The following is a 27,861-nucleotide window of genomic DNA, read 5'->3' as shown; positions in this document are numbered from 1 at the left end:
ATGAGATAGGGTGCAGGTCAGGCTGCAGGCTGTTAGCCAGCCTGCTAGCATAGTGGAGTCTGTCAATAGCATAGCCAGAGTAGTTAGTACAGCTTTACCTATTGCCACTGTGAATCGTCCCAGGCTGAGTAAAGTTAAAGGTAGTGCTAACAAAAACAACCTTATTAAGATAAAGCCTTCCTCCACCTCGGTCACAAATAAAAATACAAATTACTGTATCACCTCGCATCTCAAAATGGGACTCCTAAATGTTAGATCCCTTGCTCCAAAGGCATTTGCAGTAAATTAATTAATCTCTGATCATAAACTAGATGTTATTGGTATATGTAAAACATGGCTAAAGCCTGATTAATTGATTGCCTTAAATGAGGTTATACTAATGATCATATCCCTCGTGCATCCCGAAAAGGAGGGGGCATTGCTAATATTGTCATGGAAAATCAAGTCCACAACAACTAAAACAAAAGTACTTCAACTCAGGAACTTGTGAATCGAATACTTTAATGAAAATCATAAAACAATGACAGACATCAAAGCCCTTCTGCAGATACACCCAAATTCTAAGTCCAGGACTTTTTATACAAACTTTTACACATCACGCCACCTGACCATCCTTTTTTGGGAGCCCCCTGGGGCGGGGCTCTCCTCTTTGTTCTGTGTCTCTTCCTGAGCATCCTTAATTAAAACTACTAACTCATGACAACCTCATGGTTCATATTTGGGTCATACTTCCAATGAACTCAAAAAAGCAACCTCATGGTTCATACTTGCGTCACTTTTCCAATGAACTCAAAAAGGCCATACATTTCAGGGTCATAAATGTCTGAACACAGGATGATGCTCTATTGAGGAGCCCACTCATGATGGCTCTAAGGACAGGATGCACACACATCATGATGATCATACACTCCCTGAGAGCTCATTGACCCTGTGTGTATGGTTGGAGTCATTGTCTGTGTCTGGATTGCATATCAATATATTTCATAAAGTGAGTGATTATGCATGCATATAGATATATTCATAAAACATGTGATAATATATGCAGTTTACAGAAAAATCCCTCACAATATTTATGACAGTAAATTTACTCTCAAACACATCACTGATTTTCATCCTTTTGAAGTTTTACTCATGAAAGTTAACCAGGCCGATAAATCAATTTACATATCTACTATTTATAGGCCCCCCGGGCCATACACAATGTTCCTCAATGAGTTTCCAGAATTCTTGTCTAAACATGTAGTCATGGCAGGTAGTATTCACATATCTGGCGATTTCAATATTCATATGGAAAGGTCCAATGATCCTGTTTGTCTGTTTGAGGTTGTGGACAGGTGTCTTTTATACTGATAACAAGTTCAAACAGGTGTCATTAATACAGGTAACAAGTGGATTACAGAGGAGCCTCTTAAAGAAAAAGTTACAGGTCTGTGAGAGCCAGAAATCTTGCTTGTTTGTAGGTGACCAAATACTTATTCTACCGAGGAATTTACCAATAAATTCATAAAAATCCTACAATGTGATATTCTGGATTTTTTTCTCTAATTTTGTCTCTCATAGTTGAAGTGTACCTATGGTGAAAATTACAAGCCTCTCTCATCTTTTTAAGTGGGAGAACTTGCACAATTGGTGGCTGACTAAATACTTTTTTGCCCCGCAGTATGTCAAATGTTTATTTCTTTTAATTGTGATGATTATAACTGACAACTATAATCATCAATTTTACAGGGTCTCTGTAAAGCACTTTGTGACAACTGTTGTTGTAAAAAGGACTTTATAAAATAAATTTGATTGATTGACAACTAATGAAAATCCCAAATTCAGTATCTCTGAAAATTAGAATATTACTTAAGACCAATAAAAAAAAAAATTGAAATATTGGCCAACTGATTAGTATGAGCATGTACAGCACTCAATACTTAGGTGGGGCTCCTTTCACCTGAATTACTGCAGCAATGCGGCGTGGCATGGAGTTGATCAGTCTGTGGCACTGCTCAGGTGTTATGAGAGCCCAGGTTGCTCTGATAGTGGCCTTCAGCTCTTCTGCATTGTTGGGTCTGGCATATCGCATCTTCCTCTTCACAATACCTCATAGATTTTCTATAGGGTTAAAGTCAGGCGAGTTTGCTGGCCAATTAAGAACAGGGATACCATGGTCCTTAAACCAGGTACTGGTAGCTTTGGCACTGTGTGCAGGTGCCAAGCCCTGTTGGAAAATGAAATCTGCGTCTCGATACAGTTGGTCAGCAGCAGGAAGCATGAAGCGCTCTAAAACTTCCTGGTAGACGGCTGCGTTTCACTTTGGACCTCAGAAAACACAGAGGACCAACACCAGCAGATGACATGGCACCCCAAACCATCACTGACTGTGGAAACCTTACACTGGACTTCAAGCAATGTGGATTCTGTGCCTCTCCTCTCTTCCTCCAGACTCTCTGATGAAAGGAAATGCAAAATGTACTTTCATCAGAGAACATGACTGGACTGCTGCTAAGTTCTTTTTGTCTTTAGCCCAGGCGAGAAGCTTCTGACAGTGTGTCTTGTTCAAGAGTGGCTTGACACAAGGAATGCGACAGCTGAAACCCATGTCTTGCATACGTCTGTGCGTGGTGGTTCTTGAAGCACTGACTCCAGCTGCAGTCCACTCTTTGTGAATCTCCCCCACATTTTTGAATGGGTTTTGTTTCACAATCCTCTCCAGGGTGCGGTTATCCCTATTGTTTGTACACTTTATTCTACCACATCTTTACTTTCCTTCGCCTATCTATTAATGTGCTTGGACACAGAGCTCTGTGAACAGCCAGCCTCTTTAGCAATGACCTTTTCTGTCTTGCCCTCCTTGTGCAAGGTGTCAATGGTCGTCTTTTGGACAGCTGTCAAGTCAGCGGTCTTCCCCATGATTGTGTAGCCTACAGAACTAGACTGAGACCATTTAAAGGCCTTTGCAGGCGCTTTGAGTTAATTAGCTGATTAGAGTGTGGCACCAGGTGTCTTCAATACTGAACCTATTCACAATATTAAAATTTTCTGAGATACTGAATTTGGGGTTTTCATTAGTTGTCAGTTATAATCATAAAAATTAAAAGAAATAAACACTCGAAATATATCAGTCTGTGTGGAATGAATGTATACATTATACAAGTTTCACTTTTTGAATGGAATTACTGAAATAAATCAACATTTTGATGATATTCTAATTATATGACCAGCACCTGTAGACACGGTCGCACCACTAAAAACTAAAGAAATATATAACAAGAAACTTGCTCCCTGGTATACAGACAACACTATAGCGCTTAAGCCTCCAGAAAATTGGAGCAAAAGTGGCGCTCCACCAAGTTGGAAGTATTCAGACTAGCCTGGATAGACAGTACACTGCAATACCGAAAATCACTCACGTCTGCTCGATCAGCTTATTTCTCCAACCTGATTGAGGTGAACAAAAACAAAAAATATATTTTCAATACAGTTGCAAAGTTAACAAAAAAGCTAAGCTCAACAAGTAAAGTGGGTCTTCACTTAAGGAAGTACTCACTTTTGTTGCCAGTGGTTTAGACATTAATGGCTGTGTGTTGAGTTATTTTGAGGGGACAGCAACTTTACACTGCTATACAAGCTGTACACTCACTACTTTACATTGTAGCAAAGTGTAATTTCTTCAGTGTTGTCATATGAAAAGATATAATCAAATATTTACAAAAATGTGATGGGTGTACTCACTTTTGTGAGATACTGTATATGTTGTCCCACTGCTTAGTCACGCCACCAAACAATCAGTAATGTCTTACTGTAAGAGCGTGCGTAGGCTCGCTGTTTTCTTTGCAACATATCATATAGGTCACACAATATTAGGCTATTTAATGTGCTTTTAATCTACACTGAACAAAATCATAAACGCAACACTTTTGTTTTTGCCCCCATTTATCATGAACAAAACACAGAAGGCCTATTTCTCGCAAATATTGTTCACAAATCTGTCTAAATCTGTGTTAGTGAGCACTTCTCCTTTGCCGAGATAATCCATCCACCTCACAGGTGTGGCATATCAAGATGCTGATTAGACAGCATGATTATTGCACAGGTGTGCCTTAGGCTGGTTGAGGTTCAATTATATTTTGGATTGACTGAGAGCATTGTGTTTGTTCAACAATAAAATAAATCTTGAGGAATACGATTTGCCTAATTATTGTACACACAGTGTACTTTATGATTATCTTAGAATGCTTCTATACTTAGTAAGAATTGCCATTCCCCTAAAGTGGAGGTATTGATGTTTTTCTACGTTTGGACACGCAACTTTCTACAAAGTCTAAGGGTTGGAGGCAGTTAGTAGAAAAGAGGACTCTCAGCATATACTGTCATGGGAAACTTAGGACCAGAAATCAAACTATTTCCTGTGAAGAGAAATTTTACTACACCACTAGTGTGCCACATGCATCTCTAGCAATCAGGGTTATGTTAGACACTGTGGCTCTTGTTCAGTACACATGTTAACAATTGTAAACTGATTCTGGGTCAGTGATCTTCATCAGACACACTACCGTTGAAAAGTTTGGGGTCACTTAGAAATGTCCTTGTTTTCCATAAAAACGTACAACCCTGTTTGCAAAAAAGGTGTGACGCTGTGTAAAATCCAAAGTAAAATAGAATGTAATGATGGGCAAATTATTTATCCCTATATTTAATTGAAAATAATACAAAGACAACATAACTGTTCAAACCGAACATTTTTTTATTTATTTTTGGACATTGGCATGTTTACCATTCTGTTGTATCACCTCTTCTTCCAACAATAGTCTGTAAGCATTTGGAAACTGAGGAGACCCACTGCTATAGTTTCCACTTTCAATCCTATACCAATCTTGCATAAGACTACAGCTGCTCAACAGTTCTCCTTTGTTGATAAATGTATTCAAAGCGTGACAGGTCTGCAGACAGACCAGTTTAGCACTACAGAGCCATGCTGTTGTAATATGAGCAGAATGTGGTTTGACATTGTCTTGCTGAAATAAGCAAGGCCTTTCCTGAAAGAGACATGGTCTGGATGGCAGCATATGTTGCTCCAAAACCTGTATTGTTCAGCATTAATGGTGCCTTCACAGATGTGCAAGTCACCCATGCCATCACGGATGCTGCATTTGAACTCTGCGCTGATGAGAAACCGGATGATCACTCTCCTCTTCAGTCTGGAGGAGGCGACGACCGTGATTCCTAAAAAGAACCACAGGACAGTTTTCGACTTCGCCTAAGTCCATCTTAAATGAGCTCAGGGCCAAAGGCGGCGGCAGCATTTCTCAATCTTTTTTTTATAAATGGTTTCTTCTTTGCATGGTAGAGTTTTAACTTGCATTTGTGGATGCAGCGACGTCCTCTGTCCACAAGTCCTGGGTTTTCGGGAGTATTCCTGAGCCCATGCAGTGATTTCACTACAGAATTGTGTCTGGTTTTAATGCAGTGCAGTCTGATGGCCATCAGATATCTCTGGATCCTCTGAATCATTTAATGATCTTATGTACCGTAGAGATGAGATAAAACTAGTAAGTCATTGCAAAAAAAATTATATATATAAAAATATATAATCACATTATAAACTTGACCTCCACTAGTTGTTTTATATTCTGGCAAATAACTACCCTGCAGCTCTTTGTGCTCTGTGTTGGCCAGTCAAGAGTTGAGTGGTGATGTGACACGTGGCTGTCTGGTACTGTTTTTCAATAAAACATTTAAAAACTTGCTCATGCCACTGAAGTGAAGAAGGCAATGAAGGATAACTACAAATTCAAATGAAAGCGAAAATATTTACCTCAGGGCAAACAATGTTTTACCCGTTTCGACTTCAATGGAACTCAGATGCACTTTGTCGTCTGTCGCAAGTTCCCAGCTAGAGCGGACAAATGTGGATCTTTTTACAAAGGCACAGACAACTTTCGCAAATTGTCCCTGCGCAACCATGCAAATAGCAAACAGCACCTGGTCTTCTGCATGACACCCAAGCAGGTTGCTGACAATCAGTCTTCAGGGACTTTGAGAGTGCTGGTGGAAATTTTTTATGCAGATGCCCTTTGGATGATGGCACAACATATAACAACCTCATACCTAGTAACAAAGACGAACCAGCCATTCACCTTTTCCCTGGGGATAAATGAGTAAGTGTTATGTTTAAATGTCAAATGTTTTGTGATGATAAAAATATTTGTTATTTTATACATCCAGAATGCATTTCATAAAGGATTAAACATGTTCAGTAACAAAAGTATTTGATAATAAGTTGTAATACTGCTAAATTACAACTTTTGGAAGAAGGAGCAATTAAAAATATTTGGGGGCCAGTAAGGTTGAAACCTGCGGGGCCATTGGCAAAAACATTGAGGCCTGTAGTTGTCAATTTGTTCAGGGAATCTGACAAGATTTCACCCCATGCCTCCTGAAACACCTCCCACAAGTTGGATTGGCTTGATGGGCACTGTTGGATACATTCAAGCCGCTCCCACAACTGCTTAACAAGGTTGAGACCCGGTGACTGTGCTGGCCACTCCATTATAGACAGAATACCAGCTGACTGCTTCTTCTCTAAAAAATTCTTGCATAATTTGCAGCAGTGCTTTGGTCATTGTCCTGTTGTAGGAGGAAATTGACTCCAATCAAGAACGTTCCGCAGGGTACGGCATGGCGTTGCAAAAGGGAGTGATTGCTTTCCTTCTTCAAGTTCCCTTTTACCCTGTAGAAATCTCCCACTTCACCACCACCAGACCATCACATTGCATCCACCACGCTTGATAGATGGCATCAAGCACTCCTCCAGCATCTAGCCATTTGGTCTGCGTCTTCCAAATGTTTTTCTTTGTGATCTGAACAACTCAAACTTAGATATGTCTGTCAATAAAAAAAAATATTCCGCTGTCCAGTGTCTGTGTTCTTTTGCCAATCTTAAGAATTTTCTTTTTATTGGCCAGACAGAGATATGGCTTTTTTTGCAACTTTGCCTAGATGGCAAGCATCTTGGAGTCGCCTCTTCATAGTTCACATTGAGACTGGCGTTTTGCAGGTACTATTTAAAGAAGCTATCAGTTGAGGACCTAGTTTCTCAAACTAGTCACTAATGTATTTGTCCTCTTGCTCAGTTGTGCACTGGAGCTTCCCACTCCTCTTTCTATTCTGGTTAGAGACAGTATGCACTATTCTGTGAAGGTAATAGTACAAATCGTTGTATGAACTCTTCAGTCTCTGGTCAATTTCTTACATGGAATAGCCTTCAATTTTCAGAACAAGAATAGACTGACGAGATTCAGAAGAAAGTTCTTTGTTTCTGGCCATTTTGAGCACACAATTGCTGATGCTCCAGATACTCAACAAGTCTAAAAAAAGGCCAGTTTATTTGCATATTAAATCAACAGTATTCAGCTGTGCTAACATTTTATATATGGTTTGCACACTACAGCTTACTATTTTGCTGAACACGTCATTTAAAATGTCTCACTCCCATCTCACACTCAGCTCTGCTTGAGAATGTTAGGATTGATGGGACAAAGAATCAATCGTCAACATGTCTAGAATTCCCCATACATTGCTGAATTAAGGAAGTTCCAACTGTGACAACCTCATGTATGAGGGATCCTTAGAACAGAACACTCACCCTCCAGAACTCGAGTGTCTTGTCCATCACGGGGTAAGAAGGGAAGAACACCAGCAAACCATGAGGGACTACGCGGCTCAGATTCACTGCAGAAAGAAAATGAGAAACATTGAGAATTAAGCAGAAATAGCCAAGCTCACAGTGTTCAATCTAAAAGTGACCTTATCCTGCTTTAGATATCAACGATCACAATCCCATTCAAAAATAGGTATGGCGCAGGTCAATTGGGGAGGGGCAAAAGTAACACCTCAGTGTTATAGACTAGAATTAGTGGTCACTTATAGTTTGTCTTCTGAACCAATGATTGGTTGCAAGGTGGTACATAACCAGGAAAGAGACATCAGGATGAAGATCATTTGACTAGAGTACTGTAACTCTTTAAAATGTATGCCTAACCACTTTTTTCCACTCTGAATCAAATGATACCCTTTAACTACTTAATGACATTGAGCGTTAAGCGTTTGCTGTGCAATATGTTGGATGTGCAAAAGTAAAACAACATGCAATCATTAGGTGTGAAAAACATATTGCACCCCCCATCTCAACACATTTACACAAAACTAGGAATATACTGGTGATTTTAAATTAAACCAAGGCTACTAAACTAATCTAACTGACATATAAAATACTTTGGATCACATCTAAGCATTCATTTCATGCATTTTCAATAACAGACCTCCCTGAATCTCCAAAAGTACACATAACTAATTGGACTAGCCAATGTGATAACTAAGTGAAAAGCAATGTATAAATACAACATTTTACATGATAAAATTACTGCATTATGTTGTGTCATTGCAATATAAACAAAAACTTATAATAAACTATTTGTCACATAATGATTTCTCATGGTATGCAATTGACACCAACATTCAAGATTAAGAAGATTAAGTTTGCCTTACCAACCGTGTTTCCTAACGATGTCATGTTTTCAGGGACAAACCTTTAAAACAAAAATTTTGCATTATAACATTGAATTCCCCATAGTCAGAAAAACTCCATATTCTGAAGTTACTAATTCTCAGTTTTGACTCACCATAATTGGTATGCATGTTGTACTATAATATATAGGATTTAAACCTTATTCAAAAAGACAAACTCACACTCTTACCATTGGTACTGCGACAATCTTTACAGCAGAGAACATATGGCATTACATTCTACTCACCCCACACGTTTTAGTTTGCAGTTACCATATTAGGTATTGTTCTATAACCATAAAACCCTGGCTGAGAGGTGATTTGTAATGTGGAACCTGCCTACATTTCCTCCAACAATTTATTTCAACAATACATGTAATTCTGAAATAGATACACTCAGTGGATAATGAACATCCATATAGTACTGGGTCGGACACTTTTGTCTCCAGTTTCGTCCCCTGAAATGTCGCTCTACACACCGCTGTTACACTGTGCCATTATTTGACTTGTGGCCTACCTGTTAGCTCACATAATTCCTGCCATTCTCTTTCGATCTGTCAACCAACAACCTGTTTTATGACTACAGGATTGTCACTAATTGGATGTTTTTTTTCCTGTCACTTCATTCTCTGTAACCCTTAAGACAATGCTTCAGAACTAATACAACTTTTGTAGATGAACATTACAGGTAACATAGGTTAATTTGATTCAATTTCCAACTTTTTGCAATGTTTGCAATCAAGTATCAGGCACTTAGTGTGACAGGGGTCAGTCACCTTATACGTGTGACAGAGGTCAGTCACCCTGATCCGTGTGACAGAGGTCAGTCACCCTGATCCGTGTGACAGAGGTCAGTCACCCTGATCCGTGTGACAGGGGTCAGTCACCCTGATCCGTGTGACAGGGGTCAGTCACCCTGATCCGTGTGACAGGGGTCAGTCACCCTGATCCGTGTGACAGGGGTCAGTCACCCTGATCCGTGTGACAGGGGTCAGTCACCCTGATCCGTGTGACAGGGGTCAGTCACCCTGATCCGTGTGACAGGGGTCAGTCACATTATCCGTGTGACAGGGATCAGTCACCTTATCCGTGTGACAATGGTTATTTCACAATAGTGATTGAGCCCACCTGCGGTCAAATGCTGAGCTGAGCTGCACGCTATCTGGACCCCGGTCGATGATGCTGACAAAGATCTGGTCATTTTGAATCACATGGGGATTCTCCAGACATACTGGAAAGGGTCTGCAATAGCAAATGGTCATTAGAAGAAGTGAAACCTCCAATAAGGAAACTCAATTCAGTCGAGTACACCAAAAACAGAACTGTCTCTACAGAATCAAGACATGTGTGATTGAATAATAAGAGTGAAAAATGACCATGCATTGTTCATGAGTAAAATCATTCCCTATATATATATATATATATATTTTCCACACCAGCACCTCGAGATAAACAAAGGAAATGGCTCATAAACATGCATGCATGTGGTTGATAAAAAGGAAGGACAACCTCAAAGACAGTGAAAATTACTCACATCTGCATTTCAGAGGTGAACGATGACATGGGGGAGAGCGTTCCACTAGTGAGAATGATGCTGCGTACACCCTGCCTCACCAGTTCCTGCATGCTGAACCCAGGCGAAAAGCACCAGTAACTCAGAACGTTTCCTGTATTACAGCAGCAGAAAACACCATACAACCAGTGGTTAACCAAAACCAGAAACCACTAGGATGTATCCTTGTACAGTTAAGTTCCTGGTAAAATGTACATGCCAGTAAAGTTTAGTAAGACATATGGTCAAAACCAACTAGATGGTTCCTTATTACACTTTTTATTTAATTATATACAACCTAACCTTATAATCCAGATGCATTTGTAGCGTAATCTGAAGGCTAAAATATTCTGTCTACCCATGCAACATGTTCACATTTCTTTTGAAGTTCATTAAGAGTTCATCAAGGAGTCATTTCAATACACAAATCCAATTCTAAACATTTCAGACTGTTAATCATTCATGTCCAGGTTATGAAACAGGAATACATAATGGCCCTCATTTATCATTCTTGCTTAGAAACGGGTGTATATGTTGGCGTAAGATTTTGCTTACACTCCTCTCACCGCCTGATTTATTAAAATCCAGGTGTAGGCAATACCTGCCCTTGATAAATGCCGCGGCTGAAAACGATCGTCATTAGAATAACACGCCCCTATATATTCAAGTCTCCGCTTCCCCCACGCCCTCATTTTACGCCATGGACACACGGAAGGCGCCAAAAAAGAGAAACTTCTCTGACGTGGAGATTGAGACGATCACCAGGGAGGTAGAAAGAAATAAAAATGTTTTATTTGGCAGTTTAAAAAGCGGAATAAAAGATGATGATATAATGTGGAGTACCATTCATTCACATTAATAATTGCATGACAATTTGTAATATTCGTCTTATTATTTTATGATATTTATTATTAATGACGTTTATTGTTATTTAGAAGAAGAATTACGTTATTATTATTATTTCTATAATTATTATTATTTAAAAGAAGAAGAATGTCATTTTTATTATTTTGTCAGTCTGAATTATATTTTGGTCATTAAAAGCCTTTTATTACTGAACCCAGTCTGTGCGCAACTGCCGGGTCTAACCCTGAAACGTCATGTAAAGCGCACAGGCTCGCATCTGAAGGAATACATATAAATCAAATGCTATGGTAAAGTCACACAAATTAAACATTGAAGTCCATGTTGCACAAAAATAAACACTGAAGTTTCTAATTATTATGTTATTGTTTTTTTTACAGTGGGTCATAATATATCATATCTTTTAGTTTGTCAGTGCGTTAGGATTTTTTTTCCTGCGCATTTCCGCACTAACTCAAAACGTGCGTCCCCACCTCCTGAGCTGGCGTAGGATGAGAGTGCCGTATGCCAACGTCCATATTGATTACTCTCAATGTCACCGTGGTTTTGGGTGTACGCTAGGTATACACTGGAAATTTGGTGTACGCACTTTTGATAAATGAGGGCCATTGAGAGGGTTCAGTGACCAACTGAAGGAAGATGATACAACAGCACCCCCCCCAGGGGATAGGCGCTCCTTGCGCTCCCCAATTAAGCACTCCTGCGACCACTGATTACAGTGTTCTCTCTGTCTTACTGTAGGCACGGCTCAAGGGGGGATTTGGGAGGGCAGGGAACAAGTGGACGCGGTTTGAAGACTCAAAGCTGGAGAACAGGCTAGTAAAGTTTGGCAGAGAGAAAGCCTAGTAGCTGCTCCCATCTACAGTAGGGAGAACAAGTATTTGATACTCTGCCGATTTTGCAGGTTTTCACACTTACAAAAGAATGTAGAAGTCTGTAATTTTTATCATAGGTACTCTTCAACTGTGAGTGACGGAATCAACAACAAAAATCCAGAAAATCACATTGTATGATTTTTTAAGTAGTTAATTTGCATTTTATTGCATGACACAAGTATTTGATACATCAGAAAAGCAGAACTTAATATTTGCTACAGAAACCTTGGTTTACAATTACAGAGATCAGACGTTTCCTGTAGTTCTTGACCAGGTTTGCACACACTGCAGCAGGGATTTTGGCCCACTCCTCCATACAGACCTTCTCCAGATCCTTCAGGTTACCGGGCTGTCACTGGGCAATACGGACTTTCAGCTCCCTCCAAAGATTTTCTATTGGGTTCAGGTCTGGAGACTAGCTAGGCCACTCCAGGACCTTGAGATGCTTCTTATGGAGCCACTCCTTAGTTGCCCTGGCTGTGTGTTTCAGGTCGTTGTCATGCTGGAAGACCCAGCCACGACCCATCTTCAATGCACTTACTGAGGGAAGGAGGTTGTTGGCCAAGATCTCGCGATACATGGCCCCTCTCAATATGGTGCAGTCGTCCTGTCCCCTTTGCAGAAAAGCATCCCCAATAAATGATGTTTCCACTTCCATGCTTCACGGTTGGGATGGTGTTCTTGGGGTTGTACTCATCCTTCTTCTTCCACCAAACACGGCGAGTGAAGTTTAGACCCAAAAGCTCTATTTTTGTCTCATCAGACCACATGACCTTGTCCCATTCCTCCTCTGGATCATCTAGATGGTCATTGGCAAACTTCAGACGGGCCTGGACATGTGCTGGCTTGAGCAGGGGGATCCTGCGTGCACTGCAGGATTTTAATCCATGACAGCGTAGTGTGTTACTAATGATTTTCTTTGAGATTGTGGTCCCAGCTCTCTTCAGGTCATTGACCAGGTCCTGCCGTGTAGTTCTGGGCTGATCCCTCACCTTCCTCATGACCACTGATGCCCCACCAGGTGAGATCTTGCATGGAGCCCCAGACCGAGGGAGATTGACCGTCATCTTGAACTTCTTCCATTTTATAATAATTGCGCCAACAGTTGTTGCTTTCTCACCAAGCTGCTTGCCTTTTGTCCTGTAGCCCATCCCAGCCTTGTACACTTTTATCCCTGATGTCCTTACACAGCTCTCTGGTCTTGGCCATTTTGGAGAGGTTGGAGTCTGTTTGATTGAGTGTGTGGACAGGTGTCTTATTTACAGGTAACGAGTTCAAACAGATGCAGTTAATACAGGTAATGAGTGGAGAACAGGAGGGCTTCTTAAAGAAAAACTAACAGGTCTAAAAGAGACGGAATTCTTACTAGTTTGTAGGTGATCAAATACTTATGTCATGCAATAAAATGCTAAATAATTATTTAAAAATCATACAATTAGATTTTCTGGATTTTAGTTTTAGATTCCGTCTCTCACAGTTGAAGTGTACCTATGATAAAAATTACAGACCTCTACATGCTTAGTAAGTAGGAAAACCTGCAAAATCGGCAGTGTATCAAATACTTGTTCTCCCCACTGTACAGTAGAATGTACAAGGTTAGCCAATGATTTACCATCCTTTTTTATCGTCTCATTATTGTTTTGCCGCAGCCCTTGACCGAAGTTCCCTGTCCTAGAACTGTACAAGTGTGCGGCTAATTGTGACAGAAAAGAAAAACAAACACTACTGCTTCCAGTCTCTTTATTTCAAGCCTCCCGCACTAGTGCCTGATAGCTGAACATTCAAACTACTTACAATATCCTAATGATTTGTACGATGGTATTGTTTTTTACTTTTATTATGAATCCAATAATTCTTTGTACAAACCCAATTCCAAAAAAGTTAGGACACTGTACAATTGTGAATAAAAACAGAATGCAATGATGTGGAAGTTTCAAAGTTCAATATTTTATTCAGAATACAACATAGATGACATATCAAATGTTTAAACTGAGAAAATGTATCACTTTAAGGGAAAAATACGTTGATTTTAAATTTCATGGCATCTCAAAAAAGTTGGGACAAGGCCATGTTTACCACTGTGTGGCATCCCCTCTTCTTTTTATAACAGACTGCAAACGTCTGGGGACTGAGGAGACAAGTTGCTCAAGTTCATGAATAGGAATGTTGTCCCATTCTTGTCTAATACAGGCTTCTAGTTGCTCAACTGTCTTAGGTCTTCTTTGTCGCACCTTCCTCTTTATGATGCACCCAATGTTTTCTATGGGTGAAAGATCTGGACTGCAGGCTGGCCATTTCATTACCCGGATCCTTCTTCTATGTAGCCATGACATTGTAATTGATGCAGTATGTGGTCTGGCATTGTCATGTTGGAAAATGCAAGGTCTTCCCTGAAAGAGACAACATCTGGATGGGAGCATATGTTGTTCTAGATCTTGGATATAACTGTCAGCATTGATGGTGCCTTTCCAGATGTGTAGGCTGCCCATGCCACAAGCACTCATGCAACCCTATACCATCAGAGATGCAGGCTTCTGAACTGAGCGCTGATAACACCTTGGGTTGTCCTTGTCCTCTTTAGTCCGGATGACATGGCGTCCCAGTTTTCCAAAATGAACTTCAAATTTTGATTTGTCTGACCACAGAACACTTTTCCACTTTGCAACAGTCCATTTAAAATGATCCTTGGCACAGAGAAAATGCCTGCGCTTCTGGTTCCTGTTTAGATATGGCTTCTTTTTAGACCCATAGTTTTAGCCGGCAACGGCGAATGGCACTGTGGATTGTGTTCACCGACAATGTTTTCGGGAAGTATTCCTGAGCCCATGTTGTGATTTCCATTACAGCATCATTCCTGTATGTGATGCAGTGCCGTCTGAGGGCCCGAATATCACAGGCATCCAGTATGGTTTTCCGGCCTTGACCCTTACATACAGAGCTTGTTCCAGATTCTCTGAATCTTTGGATGATATTATGCACTGTGGATGATGATAACTTCAAACTCTTTGCCATTTTTCTCTGAGAAACTCCTTTCTGATATCGCTCCACTATTTTTGGCCGCAGCATTGGGGGAATTGGTGATCCTCTGCCCATCTTGACTTCTGAGAGACACTGCTACTCTGAGAGGCTCTTTTTATTCCCAATCATGTTGCAAATTGACATAATAAGTTGCAAATTGGTCCTCCAGCTGTTCCTTATCTGTACATTTAACTTTTCCGGCCTCTTATTGCTAAATGTCCAAACTTTTTTGGAATGTGTAGCTCTCATGAAATCCAAAATGAGCCAATATTTCACATGACATTATGTTATCTATATTCTATTGTGAATTAAATATAAGTTTGAGATTTGTAAATTATTCCATTCCTTTTTTACTCACAATTTGTACAGTGTCCCAACTTTTTTGGAATCGGGTTTGTACGTTTTTTAAATAACATTGCTAGGCATTCATGTCTTTATAGGAGGCCCTAGGTCTACACAAATATTTAGGCTTTGTACTTTGTCATTTGTTATGCTAATTAAAATAATTGAAATTGCCTATATTAATAGCCTATTTTACTGTATTTGCTATTGTTGTATTTCTTCAGAATTTCTTTTCCGAAGGAACAGTAAATGTTTTGCTTTTTAATAAAAACCTGTTATATGAACATTGGGTTCCATTCAAACTTATGAACGCCTTGGCTAACATTAGAAGAAATCCATATAATGAACAACATTTTAATTATTGAATGATACTATAGGATGTGTCCAGTACCTTACTGGTAAATTAATATCACATTATCCATCGCCACATTGTCCACAAGAAAACACAGATTCTAACAGCCACAAATATGTTGAACCTTTATGTTATTCCAAATAGTGACTAAGCCCTTTGACATGCTAGTTGCGCAGAGCTGCACGGTTGTGTGGTGACAGACTGCGGCGGTGTGGGTCAAGTGTTAAGCAATATAATGTAGCGCTGCGTATCTGAACATGTATTTCCCCCCTTCTGTGGTGTTACTGGTTGCAACCTTGTCCTGACATAGCATCTCCTAATATGCTCGACAGTCGATTATCAGAACATTCAGAAATCATACCGGTCGTTATGTTTATTTTTACACTACCGTCTCTACACTGTGTTATGGAAATTTTGAACTAAAGTACATTTGAGAAATGTCTGTCTTTCCATTGGCTGGTATGTAAATCTTTACTTTGATTGTGACACACGTCTGTATAATATCAGAGGATTATTAGGTATTTGGGCCATGTTCTCCTGCCTAGACAAAGAAGGGTGTCAGTCCTTTTGCTCCTTAAGAATGTGGTCCTTGGGGGTAAGTAGGAGCGATTGGCTTGTTTAGGTAAACGCAACAGTAAACATTATGGCAGGAAGGATAAGGTGGGGGACAGCCCGTCCTTTGGGTAAAAACCTGTGTGACACGAGACCGATGGGCAACAACTTATCACACCCCTTTTAACTCTAATAAATACGGACTGTTCATGAATTAAGTTAGAGACTCCTCGGACCATTATGTTTGTAAGCGTTTGACGCGTCTCTCTTATTTGCTAATAATTAATAAATGGTTAAATTGTGCCAAGAGAATTTTTTGTCTCTGTTATTACTCCTTTAAGAGTTCTGATCAATGGAATTGCCATCACAACTGTCAACCAATATTCTGGGTTTTGAGCTTTAGCTCAAGAAAAGTTCCTCAGAAAGTTGCTGAAGCTCATTGAGCCAAGGAATGTTTCTTGTATAGCTATCCGAGGTCAGTATCCAATGTATTCCAATTAACTGGAGTCTTCAGATTGGACTGTTACCTTGTTTTTTTGAAGAGGATGAATTCCACACATCTGTATTTAGTTTTTTCTTATGATAACTGGTGTCTTTATGGATATGGACCTGTGACAGATTCAGAAAACAGCTGTAAAATACCACCATGTGCCCACTTCATGAAATGCATTTTACTATACAATTTCAGTTGCAAATACAGATTTGGACTACACACTTTAAATTGAGTGGTGTTGGGTTTCATGTTGGGGGGAATGTTGGCACCTTTGCCCTCCTCCTGTGAATCAATGCAGAACACCAGCTAGATACAAAATTAAAAAACAAAATTAAATAATGACAACACTGAACTTTGTTTAAAATTGAGGATTGTATCCCTTTTTCCCTTCTTAATGCATATCAGACTGTCCAGCTCATTCATGTTTTTCCTTCATTTTACCCCTCTGGAGTTCAAGAGAATACATTAAAAATATATATATATATATCTTTGATCCTCTGCTGATTTTGTAAGTTTGCCCACTGACAAAGCAATGATCAGTCTATCATTTTAATGGTAGGTTTATTCGAACAGTGAGAGTCAGAAAAACAAAACAAAAAATTCAGAAAAATGCATGTCAAAAACTTTATAAATTGATTTGCATTTTAATGAAATAAGTATTTAATCCCCTCTCAATCAGAAAGAATTCTGTCTCTCATAAAGGGAGTGCTCCTAATCTCAGCTTGTTACCTGTATAAAAGACACCTGTCCACAGAAGCACGCAATCAGAATCCAAACTCCCCACCAATGCCAAGATCAAAGAGCTTTCCAAGGATAACAGGGATAACAGGGTCAAATTGTATGATTTTTTTTATAATTAATTTGCATTTTATTGCATGACATAAGTGTTTGATCACCTACCAACCAGTAAGAATTCCAGCTCTCACAGACCTGTTAGTTTTTCTTTAAGAAGCCCTCCTGTTCTCCACTCATTACCTGTATTAACTACACCGGTTTGAACTTGTTACCTGTATAAAAGACACCTGTCCACACACTCAATCAAACAGACTCCAACCTCTCCACAATGGCCAAGACCAGAGAGCTGTGTAAGGACATCAGGGATAAAAGTGTAGACTTGCACAAGGCTGGGATGGGCTACAGGACAAATAGGCTAGCAGCTCGGTGAGAAGGCAACAACTGTTGGCGCAATTATTATAAAATGGAATAAGTTCAAGATGACGGTCAATCTCCCTCGGTCTGGGGCTCCATGCAAGATCTCACCAGGTGGGGCATCAATGATCATGAGGAAGATGAGCGATCAGCCCAGAACTACACGGCAGGACCTGATCAATGACCTGAAGAGAGCTGGGACCACAGTCTCAAAAAAATCATTAGTAACACACTACGCCATCATGGATTAAAATCCTGAGGCGCACGCAAGGTCCCCCTGCTCAAGCCAGCGCATGTCCAGGCCCGTCTGAAGTTTGCCAATGACCATCTGGATGATCCAGAGGAGGAATGGGAGAAGGTCATGTGGTCTGATGAGACAAAAATAGAGCTTTTTGGTCTGAACTCCACTCGCCGTGTTTGGAGGAAGAAAAAGGATGAGTACAACCCCAAAAACTCCATCCCAACCGTGAAGCATGGAGGTGGAAACATCATTCTTTGGGGATGCTTTTCTGCAAAGGGGACAGGACGACTGCACCGTCTTGAGGGGAGGATGGATGGATGGGGCCATGTATCGTGAGATCTTGGCCAACAACCTCCTTTCCCCAGTAAGAGCATTGAAGATGGGTCGTGGCTGGGTCTTCCAGCATGAAAACAACCCGAAACACACAGCCAGGACAACTAAGGAGTGGCTCCATAAGAAGCATCTCAAGGTCCTGGAGTGGCCTAGCCAGTCTCCAGACCTGAACCCAATAGAAAATCTTTGGAGGGAGCTGAAAGTCCGTATTGCCCAGTGACAGCCCGGTAACCTAAAGGATCTGGAGAAGGTCTGTATGGAGGAGTGGGCCAAAGTCCCTGCTGCAGTGTGTGCAAAACTGGTCAAGAACTATAGGAAACGTATGATCTCTGTAATTGCAAACAAAGGTTTCTGTACCAAATATTAAGTTCTGCTTTTCTGATGCATCAAATACTTATGTCATGCAATAAAATGCAAATTAATTACTTAAAAAAATCATACAATGTGAATTTCTGGATTTGTCACTCACAATTGAAGTGTACCTATGATAAAAATTACAGACTTCTACATGCTTTGTAAGTGGGAAAATCTGTAAAATCGGCAGTGTATCAAATACTTGTTCTCCAAACTGTATATATAAGAAACCAATGGGGAACCGTTACAATGAAATAGCTTCAGAAAGTGCACAAAACCTGAATAATGTCTGCTAATTTCTGTAATCCAGTGGTATTCATGAATATGCCAGGTTCTGTAAAAAAAAAAAAAAAGTTGTGTTAACTTTTCTAAATCTATCCAGAAGTTCACAGATGTTGAATGACAATCCCAAAGCATGTCCATCCCAACCACACCCCAACCCCATTTGCGTTTTTTCAATATGAACAATATCTTATTACGCTCTATACAATACCCCATATAATGACAAATAAGAGAATGATTTTCAGCAATCCATAACCACCTGACTTCATGGTTAGTGAAATTCAGAACTCTGCAACCAACCCTAAACCTGCGAATCCAGTAAATGCTATTGTAACAGTTAACATGGCATTTTATTTTGATCAAGCACTTTCTATGAAATACATTATCTATGAGAACTAGACCATAGTATTGCAAAAAAAAATGGGTTAGGTCAATCAATGTCATTCACCATTCAACCAGGCCACAACTGACACGCCTTTAATTAAAGTAATATTTCAGAACCGGTCTGAATGGGTTATGAAATGAGTCAACCGGGCACTTTCATACTAGGCAGCTAGACCTGTTAGAGCAGCCCCGTGTCTGCCAAGATACACACTGCCACATAACCACTGAGCAATAGGAAAAAACACACTGCACACAGAGCTAATGGTCTTCCAGATTCACAGCACTTTCAGGTAGGCAAAATGCACTGGTAATTATTACAAACTCCAGACGTGCTTTCAGATATAATTTTTTGAGTAACTATTTCTTACTTGCCACCCTACAAGAAATGATACATTTTGTTTTCCAAGTATTGTTGGTTAAAAGACAATATTATGAATAATGTCAGACATGATTTGTCTTGATTCCAGCCTTTAGCAAGCAAGCAAGTTTATTTATATAGCACAATTCATACATTGAAGCAATTCAATGTGCTTTACAAAGAAAAATATATGAAAACAGTGACATAAAAACAAATACTCAAATGAAAACATCAAAGCAAATGAATACATAATAATAATAAAAAAATACAATAAGAAAACATATAAAGATTAAAAGTGGGAAGCCATAAGACTAAACAGTGTGGTTAAGTTAAAGTGCTCAGTCATAGGCACGTGAGAAGAGAAGTGTTTCTAATCTGGATTTAAAAATGTATATGTTTGGGGCACGTCTAAGATCTTCTGGTAGTTTATTCCAGTTTTGTACAGCATAAGTGCTAAACGCAGCTTCTCCATGTGATGTTTGGACTCTGGGCTCTACTAGCTGACCTGAGTTCATGGATCTAAGAGCCCTGCTCGGTTTATATTCTGCAAACATATCAGAAATGTATTTGGGTCCTAAACCATTCAGAGATTTATAAACTAAAAGCACCACATTGAAATCTATTCTGTAACTGACTGGAAGCCAATGCAAAGATTTAAGAACCGGAGTGATGTGCTCTGTTCTCTTGGCCCTGGTTAACATTCTAGCAGCAGCATTCTGAATGAGCTGCAGTTGTTTTACAGTCTTTTTCAGGAGTCCAGTTAAGAGGCCATTACAGTAGTCAACCCGACTAGTGCCCTTTAAAACTACAAAAGATGCTTTTGCAATAAGGGTGTATAAATGTTGATACCCATTGTTTAGTAACAGGAGATACAATGAAAGCAAAGAAGGAGACTCACTTCCAGCCAGGTATCCTGTGATCTGTTCAAGGGCTTCAAAAATGGCTGTCTTGGTGTCAAACGTGAGGTGTGCCCTCTGGAACAACTCAAAGATGAAGCTGAGAGAGAGAACAGCAGGGATGATTAATTGTTTTAGAGCATGTGGACGAGTGCTTACGAGTGCTTTCAAAGTACATGCATGAAACTCTGGAGAACATGGCAAAAGGATACACTACGATGTTAAGTTTAAAGGTGATTTAGACCATAAAAAGAAAGCATATTGTAATTTGTTTAAGATGTATTATTTATTGGCTTCATTTCCAACATTTAATAAGATGAAATTCAATGAACGGTTTGTTTGGCAATACAAATTAATGTTTTGGAATGACCATTGTAAGCAATAACATTGTTAAGTGCTTTTAAAATGCTTGCATGCCTGCGTAATAAAATGTTGGGCATTCCGAGAACAAATGCACTGAGTTTTTAACATTAATAAATGCTTTGCAAAACCTAACAGCACACACCTTCCAGGTTTGGTGATCCCCTTGTCACCTGGAACCTCGTAGGAATCTATGGCCATTTCCAAATCCAGAAGAATCTCTGCGAAAGCAGTCACGTCAAATGGGAGTTAGACTTGGGAAGTTCAACCGCTACAAACTACATCATTGAAATATTGGGAAACATTTTTGAAATAACATGCTTTTAAAAAAGTGTAACTAATATTAACATAAAATAACTTACGTTTTATTTTAGCAATGGTTGTTATGTCCAGTTTCAACCCTGGAATAAAAGAGTTTGCTGTTACAAAAAGCATAATTTCCTCTCCCTACAAGTAACCTGATAGAAAGGTGTCAGAACACACAGTGCATCGCAGTTTGTTGCGTATGGGGCTGCGTGGTCGCAGACTGGTCAAGGTGCCCATTCTGACCCTGTCCACTGCCGAAGGCGCTTACAATGGGCACGTGAGCATCAGAACTGGACCACGGAGCAATGGAAGAAGGTGGCCTGGTTTGATGAATCACATTTCCTTTTACATCACGTGGATGGCCGGGTGCATCGCTTACCTGGAGAACACATGGCACCAGGATGCATTATGGGAAGGAGGCAAGCCGGCAGAGGCAGTGTGGTGCTTTGGGCAATGTTCTGCTGGGAAACCTTGGGTCCTGCCATTCATGTGGAGGTTACTTTGACACGTACCACCTATCTAAGCATTGTTGCAGACCATGTGCACCCTTTCATGGCAACAGTATTCCCTGATGGCATTGGCCTCTTTCAACAGGATAATGAGCCCTGCCACAAAGTATAAATGGTTCAGGAATGGTTTGAGGAAAACAATAACGAGTTCAAGGTGTTGACTTGGCCTCCAAATTGCCCAGATCTCAATCCGTTCGAGCATCTGTGGGATGTGCTGGACAAATAGGTCTGATCCATAGAGGCCCCACCACGCAACTTGCAGGACTTAAAGGATCTGCTAACGTCTTGGTGCCAGATACCACAGCAAAACTTCAGAGGTCTAATGCAGTCCATGCCTTGACAGACTTTTTGATAAAGTATTGTACGTACAACAATATTCCTTATCCTGATTTACATTAATTAAATCCATGAACAAATCATATTTTGCTCTTAAAAGGTCCCTCCTCACAGTGTTAATAAAACAGAAACTAAGATTGCATTGTCATCACACCTTGCAATCCAATATGTAATTTTGTACATTCAGTTAACAAACTAAAAAGGAAAACTGTTTCTGTTCTACCTTTTCTATTGTGTCGTAAACTCATAAGCCGCTAAAAAACTATTAACAGAAAAAAAATACTTCTAATTAATATATGCATATGTATATTAGATGACTATCCAAATTAAGTGTAAAATAAGTGTGTGTGGGAATTCTGACCAGCGTTTAAGGATTCCACATTGAAGTCCTCTGAGACATCTCCTCTCCCAGCCTCTTTGGCCTGCTCTGCTAGCAGCTTGTCCACAGCGTCAATGGCTGATGCCAGGTCATATGGAGTGAGGTCAAAGGAGGTGGACTCCTCACACATTTTCTCCTGTTGAATAGCTGAAGTTCATTCAAACACTACTGACAGCTAAAACTAATGTTTTAAATAATATCAAATAAATAACAACATTACACTAGCTACAGCAAACCAACAGTGTCAGGGGGGTCTGACAAAGAGTTCTTTAAAACTCAAAACTCGACAGTCATTATCAACCATTAAAGGAAGAGACCAAAATGTTTGGTCACCGGTTGTAAAATACATACATAATGACAAAACAATCAGAAGTTAATCAGCTATATTTACTTCGCCATAATATGGTTTCTTCGTCTACTTGACGTTGTTTAATAGATAATAATGTGAGCCACGCCAAAGCTTAGATTATAATTAATCCCAATTATGTTTTCCAAACAACAGCTCATCAAACGATAAAATGACAAATGTGAAAAGTACATGCTGATTTTACAAATATATAAACTAAGTTGTCTGAAGTCATGCATGAAATACGTTTAAGGGATATAAAAATAAATCATGTGAATTTGCCATTTGATCTGTCAGGACTATGGTAATTGACTACTTCGTAGTCCAGATTAAGAAGATTCTGTATTTCTGTAAGGAACTTATATTATAATGGAGGTGGTTGAAGTGGATCATCAATTACCAACAAGTTTAGGAGTCCCTTACCACATTGTGAGCTTCGTCGAAAATAATCACTGCCCCTTTCAGCTCAATGTTGTGTGCCCTGCGACTCTGTCAAACAGGAAGAACAAGTCACTGAATTGTTATTAAGAAACACAAAAATGTTAAAGTTAAATAAAATCTACTTTGAAAGTCAATACATATTCTGTTGTCATTTCCAAAAAGATGAAATAAACAACACAGCTACATTTAAATTTTTCAACATGTGGAATACAGTGCCCAAGGTAAGTATTACAGCAGTAACAAATTCTTTATTGTAAGTACTATCTCTGTTGCCTTAAATCTCATCTTCCAATTCTTTTTGCATATTTTTTGGCACTGAATGTTAACTGATCTTATTTGATCTCTAAGTAAACGGTATACTTGGACCCCTCTGAGCCTCTCTAGGTTTCTTCCTAAAATTCGGCCTTCTTAGGGAGTTTTTCCTAGCCACTGAAGTCCAACACTACTGTTGTTTGCTCCTTGGGGTTTAAGGCCGGGTGTCTCTGTAAAGCACTTTGTGACAACTGCTGTTGTAAAAAGGGCTTTATAAATAAATATGATTGATTGGTCACTGTCAATTATTTCATGTTTATTGTCCAAACTCAAGCAGTTTCACCAAAACCTAAAAGCAATTGGGTGTAATCGATATCAAAACAATTCTATTATAAGACGCATAAAAATTAGCAATTCAATTTTAGCCAACAAAGCCAGGTTTATAAATCTAGTATTATAAAGCTAAGGAACATGAAATTACCAAGGAACGATATATGCCTCCTTATGCACAAGGATATTTACTAGCTAAAAAAAAGAAAACATGGAGAGACTACTTGAAGCTCTCCAATAAAAAGTTATATTTTTCTGTTCTGGTGCAAATGTTTTGCCCGGGGGGTGCACTAACAAATATGACCTCAGCATTCAGCTGCTTCATTCATATAATCACAGAGGAAACTGGAGCTCACCTTTGGATCCAGAAGGTAGTTGTAAGGCATGAATATGATGTCTGCTTGCTGTTTCAAGGAGCGTGATAAGTAGTATGGACACACCCTAGAAAAACAAGATATCTGTGAGACAAAACTATTTTGATGCTACAGTGAAAAAACATTTCAATAGAGACCTTTCCAACAACGAGCCAATTGTTATGAAAAACGTAGAGTATGTCAATTGACATTTGACAAAGAGAAAGTCAGAGTCGAGTCTAGTTACTAGTACTGAGCAAACATGATGGGAGCAAATTAAAGATATAAATCACTACATCTAAAAGGCTTGATATAGCCCTCATATCCTCTGAATTCATAACCATCTTACTTCATCCTGCTTCAGCCCATTTTCCAGGATTCTATTAGATGTATGGGCAGACTAAATGTACACAATTGCAGATAAGTGGGAAAAACAAGGGACTTGGTACATGAAGAATGGTTGGGATGGTAAAACCTTTGCTTGTTGCCAGCTTTCACCAGATCCTCTACATCCAGAATGGAGTTCACCAGGTCTTTATCTGTGCTCTTTTCTGGAGAAAAAAATAAAAACATTTTGATGAAGATATCAAAGTCAAATAAGCCCTGTAAAAATGTTGCTTATTTACAATAAGCTACATTTTCGGAGACATTTCAAGATGTTAGACTATTTTGTTTTAAACTTGCAGATATTGGTAGCGTGTCAATCCTGTATCAGGTGTCTTATCAGTGTGCATGCCTATCGCTCAATTTCCCCTCGACTGATGCACTTAATCCTGCATAAAATGTAGTTCAAACTTTAAACGCTATTATAATGCAAATTAAGATACGTTTATCCAGCTATTAATTTTCTCTCCTGTAAAGTAAACAAGCTCTTACTATAATTTAATTGATAACAAATTATAATAATAGCCATTGGAACTATTATTTATTTGACCTACTCCCCAGATTAACATGCATACCTTCAACATTGTTGTAGAACATGCATGACCTGGTGGATATCTTGGCTCTACACATGTGAACCTGAGAAAAAAGGTCATAACAACACATTACACAATACATCCAAAATTGCGAAATTCAGAATTACAATCTAATGATTTAGGGTGCTAGAGATGGAGGGGAAAAAAAACCTATGAACAACATGTCATTTAACATCACACTAAAATGTAACTTTAATTTTTTTTTTTTTTTTAAACATCTAGACCCTCATAGGGTAACAGAAGCTCACTGCGTAGTTCATTCATAACAAGCATTTTCACTTTTCAGAAACTAATGCTATTCCTTCTGTACCTTAATGTGGTTGCTTTCCTGACGCATCACCTCTGGGTTAATACAAAGCTGCTCTCTGGACCCTAACACACACACCTTAGGCCTGAAAGAAAGAAAACCACCATTCGAAGAAATAGTGATTGTTAATATTTTTATTGAGGCTCTTTATACATCAGTAGTGGTCACATACTGCTTTATAGATAAACAAGCCTAAAACCCCAACATTTCTTTTCCACATAGAATATAGAATATTTGCATGACAATCTGCTGGTAGTTGGTTGGAAACCGAGATTATGTTAGTTTTGTATGCAACGTGATGGTTTTGTCAACAAACTGCTCAGATATTAATGGGCTTACCTGTAGGAAGTGTTCTTTAACTCATTAATAACCTGGGTGAGCTGTGAATGTGTCCTGGATGCATAAATGATCTTTGGAATGTCCGTGTAATAAGCTAAAAGGGGCAAAAATGATAGAAGTGGTCAGAAATTTGTGAAAATACAGTAAATTAGTAAGGTCAACATCATACATAGAATACACATGTATATTCATAAAAGCCTAAATCTAAATATCCATGAGTCAAAATTAGAATTATAATGAACTGGAGTATTCAGGAAAATATTAACCCTACTCAGAGCAGACACTGCATACAGACCACATTAGAGGAATGTACACAACCACAGGAGGGATATACGTACTTAGTCATTAGCACAGATGAAAGTATTCCCCATCTACATATAAGACCCAGTATGTACAAAAATACACTCAATTAAAAGCTGACAATCGATACTTTAACTTAATAACAATTGTTTGCTTTAAATCAAAATGTATTAGGACAGGGCCAAAAGAAGAGTAAATGCTTCAATGAACAACCATTAAGTGCACTTTAGTTTAAAGTTGTTTTTTAGTAAAAAATAAATGAGTTCAAAATGTACAATTACTCAACACTAATGCCCATACTTGTTGTTTCGCCATCGGTTGCAGCGGTTCCCCAAGATGCCATTGGTGTGTTGGGGAAAAGCTCTGCTCCTCCCATCTTCTCAGCTATCTTCCGGGCAGAGATGGTGTCTTTAAAGTAGTTTCTCCAGGCAAGGGTTGCACAGAGGAGACACATTGTTTTACCGGTGCCCGTCGGACTCTCCAGAACCCCATTAACCTTCTGAAATAGAAGTAATTTCTTATAAATATCAAAATGATGTTGGACCAACAAAACAAAAAAAGTCTACAATATTATTTCATTTGGACAACTGCAGGTCTGTGGAGGTTTAAATTGGATAGTGCCCACTAACCATACATGGGGATTGAGAGACTGAATGTCAGTGTCAGACTTGCAAGCTCATAAGTGTAATTTCCATAAGCTTAATGTAGCATGCGTGTAGAGTACCAGATATTTTGCGATTTTGCAAGCATTGTACTTGCTCGGCAATTTATGAACTTGCTCAAGCCACCCATTATTTGAATGAGCAACATCTGGCATCAACCAAACATCATATGTAGATTTTCATTTGGAGGAATGCAAAGTGTATTTGGCAGCAGATAAAGGAAAATACGGTTGGGAGTGAGTGAAAGGTTTTTAAATCACCCAAAGTTCAGTTTTGTTTACAGACTCATAAAAAGAAACACTTACATTTTGAAGACACTCAATCACTTTGTTCATATAATCCTTCTGACATTCATATGGGGTGAAAGGGAAATCCACAGTTATCCCCTTCAAAACCAATGGAGGCATCGCGCAAATTGTTAGCTAGCTGGCTACTGTTATAATCGCTAATTTGTAAACTATACTTGCTAGCCCGCTAAAATGTCTAATAACTAGCAGATGTCAGATAACAGAACGGTTTGGACACTTGGAACATTGAGAAAGTACCACTAAAGATGTTTGGGGTTGCCTCCATAAAGTTTCACTCCAAATTCACTTAACCGGATTGATACAAGCGTCTCATCCGCACCACTAAAAAGTTATTCCTGGAGACGACATTTCAAAATAAGGGTTCCCCATGTAAAAGTGGAAACGCGTCAGTTCCCTGGCTGAATTAATGATTTACAAAGAAAAATCTATTGACGATGTTGGGTCACCTGGTCATTGGTTTTTGTTAGAGCAATCCGACATAAGTACAGTAAGCCTTTTCCTAAAATGTTACATTTAAAATGTTATCTGTGAACAACAGCATAAGTATAATAACAGTATTCAAACAATCAAAATTAGTTATCAGAATGTTATTATCTATAGTATTTATTTCACCAGTCAGTCTGTCTTTCTTATTTCTTTATCCAGTAGGCTATTGTTTTCTTTACATTCATTTGAATATGCTCCATCCATTTCTCTGAGCTCTGCTAATATAATATAATGTATCCCACAAGTATAATTTGTCTTCAGATTTTTCCCTT

The 27,861-nt window shown here is 39.1% G+C and overlaps 1 protein-coding gene across 2 annotated transcripts in view; it reads right to left on the bottom strand.

Moving 5' to 3' along the window:
• rtel1 (regulator of telomere elongation helicase 1) overlaps nt 1-27,442 on the bottom strand; it is a 56,994-nt gene extending 29,552 nt beyond the window's left edge. For both annotated transcript variants that reach the window (XM_029124316.2, XM_010875776.4), the window contains exons 1-19: nt 27,101-27,442; nt 26,434-26,632; nt 25,834-25,927; nt 25,498-25,579; nt 25,170-25,230; nt 24,686-24,761; nt 24,214-24,298; nt 23,258-23,323; nt 22,471-22,624; nt 21,321-21,359; nt 21,104-21,179; nt 20,601-20,698; nt 18,957-19,012; nt 16,824-16,907; nt 16,636-16,717; nt 10,088-10,220; nt 9,682-9,795; nt 8,536-8,576; nt 7,634-7,719 (exon numbers count right to left, since the gene is read on the bottom strand). In XM_029124316.2, coding sequence (XP_028980149.1) covers nt 7,634-7,719; nt 8,536-8,576; nt 9,682-9,795; nt 10,088-10,220; nt 16,636-16,717; nt 16,824-16,907; nt 18,957-19,012; nt 20,601-20,698; nt 21,104-21,179; nt 21,321-21,359; nt 22,471-22,624; nt 23,258-23,323; nt 24,214-24,298; nt 24,686-24,761; nt 25,170-25,230; nt 25,498-25,579; nt 25,834-25,927; nt 26,434-26,632; nt 27,101-27,202 — 1,728 coding nt within the window. In that variant the 5' untranslated portion in view covers nt 27,203-27,442. The remainder of the gene's footprint in view (nt 1-7,633; nt 7,720-8,535; nt 8,577-9,681; nt 9,796-10,087; nt 10,221-16,635; nt 16,718-16,823; nt 16,908-18,956; nt 19,013-20,600; nt 20,699-21,103; nt 21,180-21,320; nt 21,360-22,470; nt 22,625-23,257; nt 23,324-24,213; nt 24,299-24,685; nt 24,762-25,169; nt 25,231-25,497; nt 25,580-25,833; nt 25,928-26,433; nt 26,633-27,100) is intronic.
• Nucleotides 27,443-27,861: the final 419 nt, after the last annotated feature.

The sequence above is a fragment of the Esox lucius genome, chromosome 12, assembly GCF_011004845.1.
Source record: "Esox lucius isolate fEsoLuc1 chromosome 12, fEsoLuc1.pri, whole genome shotgun sequence".
Classification (NCBI taxonomy): Eukaryota; Metazoa; Chordata; class Actinopteri; order Esociformes; family Esocidae; genus Esox; species Esox lucius.
The sequence above is the reverse complement of the archived record's forward strand: the minus strand, read 5'-3'. Positions and strand labels throughout refer to the sequence as shown.